Source organism: Eurypyga helias, unplaced genomic scaffold (genome assembly GCF_000690775.1).
Source record: "Eurypyga helias isolate BGI_N326 unplaced genomic scaffold, ASM69077v1 scaffold37697, whole genome shotgun sequence".
Lineage (NCBI taxonomy): Eukaryota > Metazoa > Chordata > Aves > Eurypygiformes > Eurypygidae > Eurypyga > Eurypyga helias.
Genome location: NW_010264296.1, coordinates 13,008 through 26,839, shown reverse-complemented (window position 1 = coordinate 26,839; position 13,832 = coordinate 13,008). Strand labels below are relative to the sequence as shown.

At 40.2% G+C, this 13,832-nt stretch overlaps 1 protein-coding gene across 1 annotated transcript in view; it reads right to left on the bottom strand.

The window, feature by feature from the left end:
* Window positions 1-13,832, bottom strand: part of RBKS (ribokinase) — a gene marked incomplete at its 5' end in the record, with an annotated part of 42,630 nt that overhangs the window by 16,483 nt on the left and 12,315 nt on the right. Inside the window, one exon of the mRNA XM_010156348.1 lies at window positions 4,392-4,580. Coding sequence (XP_010154650.1) covers window positions 4,392-4,580 — 189 coding nt within the window. The remainder of the gene's footprint in view (window positions 1-4,391; window positions 4,581-13,832) is intronic.

The following is a 13,832-nucleotide window of genomic DNA, read 5'->3' as shown; positions in this document are numbered from 1 at the left end:
CCTGGATCCAGCAGCCCTGTTCCAGCCTGCCCTAGCCACTGGCCACCAGACTGTCCCACCTCCAGAGGAGGCCTGGCATGGACACCAAAGCCCAGACTCCGAGTAACCTGGAGCTCCAGAGAGCCCTTGGCGGCCTCCACAGTGCCCACCTGCATGTACCAAGCCCTCGGCAGGCCTCGAGCGGGACCGCAGGGGCTCGGCCGTGTCCCCAGCTGCCACCTGAAGCAGTCAGCTCTGGAAGATCCCACAGTGCTTCTTTGCAAAATGGAAGGGAACTAATCTCACTGCTGGCCAAATTCCAGCTTAGAGTAATTACATTCTTCTGACAAATTTTTCTTGGCAGTTTCAATGGAATATAATTAGTAAATGTAAATAGATGTAAATAGTGCTGTAAATTACACTTTGTGTGATTGTCAGAAGCAGAGGGGGAGGGTGAAGGGGCACAAAGAGCAGCGCTTCGTTCTCCAATATGGACAACGGCGTGGCCCCCTCTGTCACCAGACTGCGTGTCTCTGCCAGGACGGCGTGTTCAGGGCTTCTGCAGCAGCAGATGCCGTGATCCAGGCTCATCGCGTGGTTCATCACACAGATCACCCACTTTGCCTCAAGTGCAGTTTTGACCTGACGGTGTTGGGTCAGGTCCCACAGCTGTGTTCACCAGCAGCTGCTCTGCTCCACCTCAGCTGTGTTTCTGCCTCAGCAGCCGGCAAACCGCTTCACGCACACGCAGCTCCAAAATGCGTGTATATGATATTATTGTTTTCTACAAAATGCTTATCAAATTTGTGAATGGCTTATGAAACCTTCTGTTGCCAGCTGAAGAAGTGTCATATAAATGGAATTATATAATTATCCTTCACAGCTATTTTAATGCAGCTTCATGTACTAGTTTCACCTAAAGTGGAAATAGCGTCTTCCAAAAATAAAGTGAATGCATACATTTGACTTCATGTAGCCAAGCAGATTTAAAAGCAACTATTTAAAGTAACGAAAATAGGTTATAATATATAACTTTCTTATATTATCTGCATATTAGTACTTTTTTATGTGTCGCTTACGTACGACATCTGCTTCAAATACAAACTGATACGGCTAGTGGGCCTCATCAGATCTTTCATAGAGAAAATTTGAGGATGATTTTTCAATAATTCACTTATTTTTATTCAAAATTTACATATAGAAAATAGCTAGCAGAAACTGGTAAAATGAAGGGAAAGTTTATTTTCTTAACAAAAGCTTGTTGCACTATTTAGCTATAACAGGAGAAACAGATGTTTCAGCTTTACAATACCCTGTCTTGCAAAACTTCCCTCTGAACAACTATTCGTGCTCAACATGTTTTGGACTGTGTATGCAGAGCTCTGCTAACAGTCATGGGAAGCATTGCATACATTAGTAAAGACCACATTAACATAATTAGTGCTAAAAAAAAAATCAACAAGCCTTTTCCTTTTTTTTCCCTTTATAGTATTGATTTAGTGTGGGTGAAAAATGCCAGATTTTCAATCTTGAAGATACATGTTCCACCACAGAGCAGGAGACGGAGCCAGCTTTTCCCAGTGTTCTGCCAATAAACTCTTAGATTAACCATCTCAAGGGCTAGGAGGAAGAGCCAGGCTCTACGGTCTATCAACCCTTAGTCTCCCTGATGAACCTGTGAACATGGAGAATGGGGAGCACACCACCTTTGACAGGGAGCTCAAGTTCTTAACCTCTGTGGCTGTACATACCCAAATATTTTCTTGTCAACAATTTTCAACATGGCTGTGGCCAACACAAGTGCCCAGGTGGTAGGACTGAAGCTGGAGTGCTGCAGAGAGGGCTCTGTACAGTGGTAACGGCCATGGAAAAATTTCTACACTGAAGAGGCCTTTGAAGCTCATTTTGTACCTTATATGTAATAAATGGCAAACTCTGCTTTAATACAGACTGTTTTCATAAGGGTTCTGTAACCTTTTGAAAACCTTCTGCTGGGTTATATACATCATTTAACTCTTCGGCAGTAACTTTACCTCCTGCAGAACCAAACAATGTCAATATGGATACAGGCACGTAGCTAGATGTGATTGGTTTCTGGCAGCTTAAAAAATCACTACCTGGTTTCTCAAGATGTTGAAGTCAGGGCAGTTTAACGTACCAACTTTTGTTTGGTATTAAATGGCGTGCTAAGAGCACGCACAAGGACAGCTCTGAATACTCAGTGGATAGGTGGCTACTTGCTAATCCACCTTTCAGCTTGAGCTTATTCCCCTGGGGAAGGACCCACTTCAGATGAGCATCTGAAGAGAGTAACATGTCCTGCTAGAATGTTTAGTATTTACTTTAGTAATAGAGCTATCCAGGTTAGTTGAGGATTATTATTATTTTGCTTTGTGTTTGGAAGGGTTGCTTTAAAACCACTTGCTTTCCGGCAAAGTGATAATCAGGCTAAGCACAGTAAGACTTTTATAATGGAAGGCCAACACATCTTTTTTCATTCAGTCTGCAAGAGTAAACCGAGCACAGCTGCTTTACTGAAAACAACCCACTGGTATTTAAGTAGATTAACAAAATTAACTGTGAAAATCCTCGGCTATGCGAAAGCCAATAACCTGCTGGCCACAAGGAGGCAGGGCAAGGATTCAGTAAACTCAAAGAAATTGCTTTTATTAAAAAAAAAAAAAAGGAGCGTTGAATTAGTTCAGTCCTGAAACCCTGAAATGCTAGGCAAGATAAAAAGCACTTTTCAGCGACTGTGTGGTTTCAGTATTGCTGTTTTATCCTAAGAGCAGCAAATATCTTAAGGTATCAAACAATAGCTGATCTGGCAGCAATTTTCTGCTTCTTTTGAAGAAGATCACACATGTTTCTTCTTCACCACTTCTGCGTGATGCAAAGAAAAACTCTGACAATAAGCTTTGATAGCAATAGTGGGTTTACCAGCTCAGAGCAAGAAGCTGTAATGCCAGGCTCATGAGGTGTTGCTCCCAAGCTAATAAATTCTGTTTCTGGGCAGCTTTGGGACCTCTGCCGTTCACTCCCTTGGCACTTGTAATTCGGGGCAAAAAGCAGGCAGAGGCAGTTCAGTGTCTGTAGTCCCCAACCAAGTACCTTTTGCGCAGTACAGTGATGCCTCCCTTAACCTGAACTTCAGGACATTCCAAAGTCAGCATTAACTCGAGGTCAAACCTCTAAGTGACAAAGGGGTGAAGGAGGAAAACAAAGCCAAAGTATCCCTGTTTCAGAGTTAAATTGAAAAGGATTAAATTTAACAGTGAAACAAAGCCTTCCACAGCACCAGCACATCACAGTCCAAATCTATGAGTGATCGTCTGCTTTAGAATAAGTGACTTTACTTGTAGCTCTGCCGCTGCAGGCTGCTGAGCTAGGTAATTTCAGTCCCTTATGCCTCTGTTTCCCCATCTTTTAAGCAGTTGCTTTCCTTCTTTGCAAAGCAGTATTAGGTCCATGGATAAAAACCATGCTACAAGAACTAGTTATTATTAATGAAATTCAGATATGGAATGCACCAGATGGTAAAATCTCCAGGATTTTAATGAACTATTGTAACAGAACATATGTAATATGACGTTATTATAACAGGCATTTAAATGTATAGTTAGTACATACAACGTGACCTGCTCTGCTCTCAGTAACTCCACTGGAATTATTTTGGATTTATGTCAGATAATACTAGGAACACAAAATAGCCCCATATGTGCAATGTGGTAAGGTTTTCATAGCAATGCCGTCTTAACTATTGCCTGTCCTGTTTTTATTTTTTGCTGGGGATATTGTATTTAGTGGTCTGTTAGAGTATGCTTTCTGCATTTAATTCTGAGCAGGAAGTAAAAAAAAAATACCCTCATGTCAGAGACTATAAGGCCTCTGACCAAGTATCCCTTACCTATCATCATAAAATCGTCGTCATGAAGCAGCAAGAACGTTTTGGGGTTTTTCCCACTACATTTTGCTAGACTTGGTAAGCAATTCATGCTTGTGTCAGAAAAACCAAACATTCAGTTTCAGACTGTGAGGGCAATAGTATCTCTTTCACAGCATTTGAGTTCTGGAGAAGATGAATTATTTGACTGGGCAAAGGTGAAAAAACAGGCCTGCAGTTGAAGCCACTGGCATCGCACATTACAGTCCAAGACAGGTACTGACTGCAGTAGAGGAGGAACGTGAAGATACTATCAGTATTATAATAATTGTAGCACATCTACAATACAGACTATAAAATTCAAGTGAACTGACATTTAATATGTGAGAGGCTGGAAGCAAGATATCAATTTCACATCATAAATTAGCCTTTGTGCTAGTGCCCAAAGATTTGGCTGATTACTCATTGCTTTCCCTTAGTGCTTAAGCAGTCTTTTCCAAAGCAAGACAGTTAAACCACAAAAACGTACCGTAGTGTCCACAGCCCTGACCTTCCCAGCAGGAACGTGCTTTGGAATGGGTTCTTCTACTGATATCATCATGCAGCCTTCTGCTCCAAGAGTAACAATTACGAGCTTACACCCTCTTTCTAACAGCATGCGTCCCACCTTTTCAGCATCTTCAAGGTTGCCAACTGGGATGCCCGTTAAAATTTCTGCCTGGAAAATAACCCACGCAAATGAAAATCATAATCTGACAGCATTCATTTTTGGACAACAGTTGCATTTGAAAACAGTATTTAATATCTTTTTAAAATGTGTATTATAGGACGATCATGAAACCACTTCCTACGCTGATATTCAGCTATGCCTTGCTCCTTGTTTGAAATCAGCGCATACTTCAGGCACAGCAGACTAACGGACAGCAGAGACACAGAAGGCACGGGTTCTGTTCCAGCTCCTACAACTTGCCTCGCATGCAACCCTTTTAGTAAGATCACATTTCTCCCATATGCCTCAGTTTCTTCATCTGTGAAATGGACACAATAACGCAGCCTTGGTAAAAGCATGTTGTGATCTAATGTGAAAAATGCTACATGGCAACTCAGTCACTCAGTTGGGGGTTATTTATCCCTAAGTGAGAAACTTTTAAGATTTTTTTCTAAATTCTCAGTGTTCAGCTAGAGGGAAATCACAAGGGAAAAGCTCTTCAAAGCAAAAAATAATTGCTCAACTTTGACCGCTTTGTTTACTTTAATATATATTTTTAGAGAAGAATACCTAAAAGTTATCCGAAGCCGTCTTTGGGCAAAGGCCTGTTACACGATTCTTACATATCTGTGTTATGGCCATGTTCATAGGCCTCTGTCAAGACTGAGGCTATTCCTTATTTGCCCTGTACAAACACAGATAAACTCTTCTTCTAACAGATGGTGACCTTAAGTCAACTTCTCCCAGTTGGCTCTTAAAATTAATCTCTTCTAGTTCCACCCAACTAAGAGCAAAATTTCCCAAAAATCTGCAATGAAGGCTCCAGAATCAAGCCTCCTTTTCACCACTTCATACATTTTCTTGATGGCATAGCACTGTCAAATGTCATGTACTTTTTCTCTTGGCAGGGAAGAGAGCAAGAATGAAACAGGAAGAAAGGGAAAAGAAAACACAGTGTGTTTGTCTGAAACAGTTTAGCAGGCAGTCCTCCTGCAGTATGCCTTCAGCTGTAAGTAAACAGGCATATTATATTTCGCTGTCTTTACTAAATCTTGTCCTGCTTGCCCAAGAAGAGGGAAGTCCTACTTTATCTTGCAGTGCAAGGCTGCTGCTGGATCCTGAAAAACGCAGTCTGAAGTATTTTCAGATAACCACCTAGTAACTGGGCATAGCTTCCATACTCTTAGGGCTTATTCGCAGTGGAAAACTTGCTTTGGAACCTATTCACCAGCTACACTTCCTGACCTCTGCACGGGCAGCTCAGCTTCTTGGGGACCAGCTGCTGAAACATTTCAGACTACCTGCCTCTGCCTTACCGAAACCTGAATTCAGTGCACATACTTCCTGATAGAACGGACTGTAAACTGTCGAGATTAAACAACTGTTCCACGACGCACAGGCCATGCCTGCAGAAAAAGGGAGGGAGGGCAGCCAGCTGGGGACAGGAACTACTACAGCCATCCCAAAGTAAACCGCCCTCAGCCGTGAGTCAGCGCCCGCTGCTCCTCGCCACTGTCATTTCCTGCGCTTCAGCCCGACCCAGGAGGGAGCAGCCACCCTTAGGCTCCGAAAGGGCCAGATCCTGCCAACACACTCCCTGCAGTTTACCGTGTCACTTGACGAGTGCTTAGTGCTTTTAATTTTCACACGCACAGGACCACGCTCTGCAGCCCCTACTGAGGCAAACGCACAAATGGTTACCGGCGTTGCTGCTCGGAGCGGTACAGGCAGGCTCTGGCACGGCAGGCCTTGGTGGGTATGCTTGGGCACCGCAGGAGCAAGGTGTGGTTAACACGTACAGGCAGTTTAAAACTACTTTTTTAACCACACTGATCCCAGACAAGAATATAGTAAGCTTTAAATTATAAGAAGGCAACTAAAGCTATCCAATTTTCTCTTTGGCATGTCACCATGCTGCTCAAACTTCTTTTGCAGCACAAACTATTTAAGCAAATTAAAACAATTATAGAAATATTTTCCAATAAGAAATTTTTTTTCAAAAAGTATCTCACAGAACCTTTGGAATGTACCTGCTTGCAATGTCTGCGAGGATTCCATACACCAATAATGGTTTTGGAGTAACTAAGCATAGATAATAAATAGTATTTTTATACATATATATATATATACACACATACTCTGTTCTAATATTCAAATGCCAAAAGAGTCTATGTCTCTTCAGGAATTTCAAGATCTCTGGAGCAGGACCTATTCATTCCTGTGTTCAGAACATGTAGCACATCATGTTACAAGAATAAAAACGGATGAACACAAATACTTGCCTGAAACTGGCTAACTGAATTTCCAGCGTACTTCATGAAGGGCAATAATTCCAAACATTTTACCTATGTTGCAAAGTCTCCAGGCTAAAAGTGAATTTGGTTTTGGCAAAGAAACAGTAAACCTAATTTGGGTTTATTTACCTGGTATTTACACTTCTGAGAGCTCAAGAGCATAGTAAATTGAAATACAATATTCTTCTTAACGAAACACACATGCCGTGTGCTTAGCGCTAGTGCTGTACCCCTCTTTCAGCTTGCTGTGTCCCAAGTCAACAGGGTCTTTTGCCTGGGTAGTCAATGAATTTTTCTGAGACTGATATGTGAAAGGTTTTGCAGAAATCTTTGTTTTCATCTTTACACTGCTTATACCAATAAACAAAACTATTTTGAACAGACAGAGTCTGTATAAAAGGAGATCTTCAACTGCTTGAAACCACTATCATCTAACTCATCTACAGCAGGATGGTAAAACTAAAAAACACTGGAACAAGCTGGAAGAACCATAAAAGCAGCAGAAGCCAGACAGATTCTGTGCCAATAATTAGAGATTGCGGTAAATGTCAACTGATGTTAAATACTGTGGTGAGTTTTTAAGTTCCTCCCTTCAGTAGAATCTTATTTAAAAAACAAACTGTGGTACAATTGAAGGAAATAACTAATGGTTATGTAAAGAAAAAATTAAATAACAATACTAAAAGACCAATGTGGACATTTGCCATAGTACTGTACAAAAGAGCAGCAAATTAAGAATTTTATTTTTCTGCTGTTAGTCTCATAAAACTCCTCAGTTAAGTGGACCTATTAAAGCAAGAGGACATTCCATGAAACTGCTGTCAGAATAAACCTATGATGGATATTATATAATTAATATACACAGAATTTTCTTAATTTTGTTTGCAAAAGTGGAAGGGAAACTTAACTGAAGCTTTTAATTTCACTGATATTAAGGTTCTTGGCCATAATCCTCACTCACCTTAGTCAACTCTCCATGTCTCCTGAGACTGTGGAGTTCAAGCACAGTAAGTTGACACAAACCAGCACTGCTACAGAAAAAAAATTGCCCTGCTTTTTTGCCTTCCACTCCTGTCCACATGGCCCATTCCCTAGTGCCAGAAAAGCCATTTGTGTGGCCAGGAAACAAATTGGATTGCAAGGCAGATCTGTGTTAAAATTAACACCACCTCCAATCCCACACCACCCCCAAAAGCCAACACAAAAAAATCAACTCCTCTCCCCAGCAGTACTAGTTTACACTGGCTAAAACTGAGAATGAAACTATGATACGAACCTTTGCCAAGCGTTCCTAGCCGTGGTGCTTTTGGGTCAGACTACGGCTTACACAGCCACTTTCAGGGTGATGTTCTGGATCCTCTGCTTGGCATTTGTGAGACCAAATCTGCACCAAGGGATCTAGTTTTGGCACCTCTGGCACAAGTAAGACACTGATCTGCTACAGCACACAACAGTGGAAGGCTATCGAGACAGTCAGGGGGCCCGTGACCAGGACACAGAAGAAAAGCCTGGGAGAAGCAGACTTGTTGACCCCAAAGAACACAAGGCTAAGGGGAGATCCAATTGCTGCCAACAGCAATGGAGACGATGGAGCCAGACTTCTGAAGGTGCACAAGGGATAGGGCTAGAGACAAGAGGCACAAGCTGGAACACGAGGAATTCCAGTACTAGGACCATCTTTTTCACCACACGGTTGATGAAGCAGCAGAACATCTGCCCAGAGGTCATGCAGTCTCTGTCCTCAGAGATTCAAAACTTGGCTGGACAAAGTCCTGAGCAATCTGACCTAAACTGGCTGTGCTTCAGCAGGGTGTTCGACTAGACACCTTCAGAGGTCTGCCCAACCTCTATGATGCTAGGATCCTCAGCAAACATAAACTGGTGAAATGACAAGAAGTGTTAATTCTTCTTTGGAGCAGTCCATCATTTGGAGTGCTTGTTGTGCACCTAGCACCACAACAGTTTGGCAAACGTTGCCAGGTACTGCCGGAACAGAAATAATAAATACTAACAGGGGAACTGTGCCAGTTTGAAGGCTAACCCATCTAAAACTACGTATGATAATTTAAAATATTTTTAATTTTAAATATTTAAACACAGTAAACCAGTTGGCTACAAACTTGGCTTGTACCTTAGGAGATTTCTTTGAGAATGACAGAACAAGAACTCAATCTCATTAATTCTAACACATGTGAACAGTCCCAAAGAAGTAGTGAGACAGATTTGGTGCATAAGCAATTGCAAGATCAGGCCACAAGCCAAGCTAGTTCCAGTTGTTTCAAATTATAAAATTTTTACATACGTAGAGGCAGAAATACTTATCATGCTAGAATAATTAAAAACTGATTGAAATGAACTGGCTTGAAGCTATTCCCTCCCCTCCCAAAAGTAACATCTTTTATTTTAGACTAAATATGGGAAGTTTCATATCCAGCAACTGATAAAATGGGGGTTAGAACAAAGTTGGAATTAAAATATATTGTGAACTGTTGGCAACTTCTGTGTAATGGAGCTATAGCAGCTTTCCATTACTTAAAACAGAAAAGGCAAACTGAAGAGATGTTCTGAATTATTTTAATTTGAAAGGACCTGTTTTTCTTTTGACTTCTAGAGATACCAACTATTTTTTCCTAAGAAAAAGTATCCCTAGTATTAATCTCTATAGTGATAAGCAGTATCTTAAAAGCCTAATCCAACAGTCCAGATAGAGTTTTATAAACCTGATATCCTCTGAGTCTTGTAAAACTCAATACCGCCTCTTGATTTTGGACATATTAAGGAGAATTTCCATTATTAAGATTTCTTCCAAAAATGATCTAGCCTCTAGTAATAGACAATAACACTTAAAAGAAAACAATAGGACAGTATCTATTTTTGCTTATTATTTTTATACATCTTGCAGCTTTATTTAACAAAGTTGGCAATTAACTTATATTTAGTTGTACTGCTTTTTACCACTGAAGCCCCAAAGTATTCTGTTAGCATTTAATTAAATCTTTGCTGGGCCTTTCTTATTTAGATCAGGAGTCTGATACCCATTTTACATTAGGAAGAAAGCAGTTTCCAGTTTTACATTAAAAATAGCTTGACGAACTAGATCATGCGCTGTAACCATTTAGGAGTTTTCCTTCTCCTGAAGGGCTCCTCAGTATTCTTTGAACAGCAGAGCAGCTGTTCTTCAAAACGCTCAGGACCAATTTGAAATCGCTGATGTGCGCTATATTTTGGTTCCTAACCTGCAGGGCGATGTAATTGCATGCACACACTAAATAAGAAAAACAACACATGAACTGTATTGACATTGTGGTTGTGCCTAGAGCCATACTGCAGCAAGGAACCACACAAATACGTGGGAAAAAAATGGCAAGTATTCCAAAGAGCTCATCTTGTAGAGGGTTGTCTCTTTTTCAGCATTTACAGATGACTGTAAAGAACAACCATTGGTTTTCACTGAGATGACACTGGATACATTTCTTTTTCATTAGAAGAATTAAGGGAACGGAGAACTAGCACATTCCTGCACAAACCTCAGGGATTAGGCTGTCCTACATCTGGGAATTAACAAACTAGTCTCAACAAGTTTGATCTTTCTGGGAAAAGATAAAACTGAACTACAGGCTAAGCAAAGAAAGAACTGATAACCTTGCAAGATTTGTTCTGAGTTGTTTTGTTCGTGAACCACATAAAAAGAAAATAATGTCAGAGATTAAAAAAAATTTATTATTGCAACAAGCAAGAGTGAAAAGAACAGCTTGTGAAGAGCCTTCTAGACAAACTAATGGTAGATAATTCACTGATAGTATAATTTTGTTTGCTTCTCTCTAGCACATAAATCCATAAGAACAAGCTGTGCTGTTATGCCAGATACTGCATGTGATTTCATTAAATCCTAAAGCATTTAATGAGGGATGGAGCATAAAGCGGGACGTTGTGTTTGATACTCGTGTGTTTGGGACCCAACATCCCATGGCTGTCTGAAACTATAGCTGACATGTTTAAATGTTTATTCTGTGACAAGAGCACTGCAGATCAACACTCCTGACCTTCATGGCAGTAAATAACAGAAACTTCTGACTCAGTAGTAATTTGGCTAATCACAAGGACTACCCCCTTTTTCTCGTCTTCAACAATACAAACACTCCACACGGTGTATGAGATATCGTAAACTAAATGGCTAGCTCTCCAATCTACAGCTATCGTAACCTTCTGTTACAAACGTATCCTTCACATAATATCCACAAACTACAGGATTTTATCATTTAAAGGTACTTCTTGGTGAAGAAGAAAGATAAGGACATTCTGGTAAAACTGTGTGATAAACACTTGTAAATTTAAATGACTAAGAAAGCCAAGCCAAGCAAAAAAAAAAAAAAGAGTATAAATTTAATCTTGTCTTTGCATAGACATCTGTGTTAAAATGAATGTTTTAGAAGCAGTTGAACTGGATAGCTCTAAAGAGTTCATCTTTAAACCCAACACCTTTTATTAACTATTTAAAAGACTTAGTAAATAAGCTTCTTTTCTGGTAGTACCTAAAAATCCCAAATAAAAAAGAAAAGATCCTTAAAGGGGTAAGGCTGGAACATAAACAGAATTTTGGCTAAAAGGAAGTTAGTTGAGTCTTATAAATACCAAGTAGGAGGGGCAACGGAGCTGGAGCAGAACATCTCAGGAAGGCAGTTGTAAGCAGCACATGCAATAAATTTGGCCATAAAGAAGAATAATACTAAGAAAAAATCAGAAAATAAGAGTGGCCATAGTGGCTTAGAGCAAAGGTCCATTTTATCCAGTTGCTCTTTTCTGGCTGTGACTGCTAGCAGTTACCGAGGTAAATAAATGTATAGAAAGATCTTTTCCCAATATATATTTTGGATCATCAAAGTCTGAGGTACTTCTTGATTTAAGAAGATGAAGGAAATGCAGATGTAGTTGATGGAATGGATGAAGCTTAAAAAATTATAATTATCTTTAAGATTTGTAGAATTGACTTATTGCTTTTAAGTGCCATACAGAGATGTGACTGGTAACCTTTATTTGGGTATGTAAACATTTCTCTATATCCAACTTCTCAAGTGCATGCATTACAAGGATCTGAAATTAAAGAAAGTCATGAAAGAAAACAGAAAACAGATGGCATATGAATATATAACAATTACTAAAAAAAACAACTTTCAAACTTGTGACATAAGAAAAACAAATGCTTCATTTTTCCTCTTTTCTCAGCAAAAAGAAAGGAGCAATGGCAATAATTCATCCCTGAAAATCAATAACAAATCAGACACACAGAGAGGATGAAATCAAACATAATTGACTATTAGAGTTGTGCCAATGTCATTGATTTCATTGCGAAGTATGGTAAGGTCATTGTTAAAAGCAAGGGTATTATGTGCTATTCCTATTCTCAGAATAATGCTACAGGAGTCCCATACTTGGATCTGTGCTCCCATGATATGGCTGGCCAGAACTTCCATAGGTCTACCATTCCCATCAATTCAGAAGAGATAAGCCTCCTCAACAGTACAGCCCGTATTTCTGTGCCTGACTCTGCATACAGTGATCCCAGGTATCTTCAAACGGCAAATAATTTTTAAAAGAAATTAGCAGAAAAGAATGCAAACTGTACCCCCAGCTCTGCAGGAAATGTAGATGAGTGAGCAGGGATCTATTATAATTATACACCTGAATTTCTTGTTCTCCAAATAGAAGTAATTTTCTTTTCTGCATGCGGTGGTAATAATAATACACCCTGGCTCCAGCAAGCTCGACATCTCAAAGAATGACTCTTTCAAGACTGTCCTCTAGCAATAAAGTGTAACAAAGGGAAAACTTTAACATGTGTGTTGCAAAGAGCAATGAGAGAAGAGTCAGGAATAGACAAGTAATGAAAAACAAAGTTTCGTTTCTAACATATGGGGGATAAGTTTTCACAGGGAAAAAAAAGAAGTAACTAGTGACATTATGAGAAAAGAAAACAACGCATGACATTTACTAAATTGGTGAGAGAGTTTGGGTGTTCTCAGCCCAAAACGTGCACCGTTGCACTGTTTAGCCAATCCAGGGGCACAGTCCAGGTGTAAGTGCCTTCTGAGAGCGCAAAGAAAACACCATATGGGTGTCCTGCAAGTCCCCTGAACAAGAATAAATACATTGCCTTAGCATTCTCTTCATCCCATACAATTGAGTTCTGATAGCTGCTGGACAATGAGCCACAAACGGGGTCACTGCCAGTTGCACTGGAAACTCTGCCTTGCAGAGACCCGAGGAACTGTGGAGCCTCCCACCTTGCTACTTCGCTAATTCCTGAATGCTCCAGAGTATCTGAATTTGGCAGGCACATACTGAAACATCCCAGAATAAAATTCAGATGTCTGTAAGGGTTACTTAGACCCACCCCCAAATGCTAGAAGACTTGTGAACTGAGAACTTCTCATATGGTTTGTGATGGGTTCTAACAGAAATTTCAAGAGGGTAACTGAGCCTTGAAGAACATCCTCTGACAAACATTGTCATCAGACAAGAAGTCCTGTACGTGCGCAGGGCCACGCTTTTCTCTTAGCTCTTCCCTCTCTTCTCACCCAAAGGTATCATGTTCATTGCAGAAATCATGCTTGTTGCAGATAACTTTAAATATGATCAAGGTATGGCTCCTATTCACTAGGTTGGTGACGGGAAGGAATACAGCGTGAATAATGCTAATAAATAGGAAATTTAAACAAAGGCCTTACGAGACAAGCTTAATTCGTCTCTTGTGCCAAAAATAATCTTCTTTGAGAGAAATAACACACTTGGATTAGAAAAGAGAAGGAAAGGAGAAAAAAAAAACGGAAAGGGAAAACATACAGTTGAATGGCCAGAGAATGGGATTCACAGAAAGCAGATCTGACAGGAATAGGCATCTGAAGCTACTATTTACCATCAAGTGCAGCATGCGTGCATCACCTCTTGGCAAGCGAGTTTAAAACTGTCA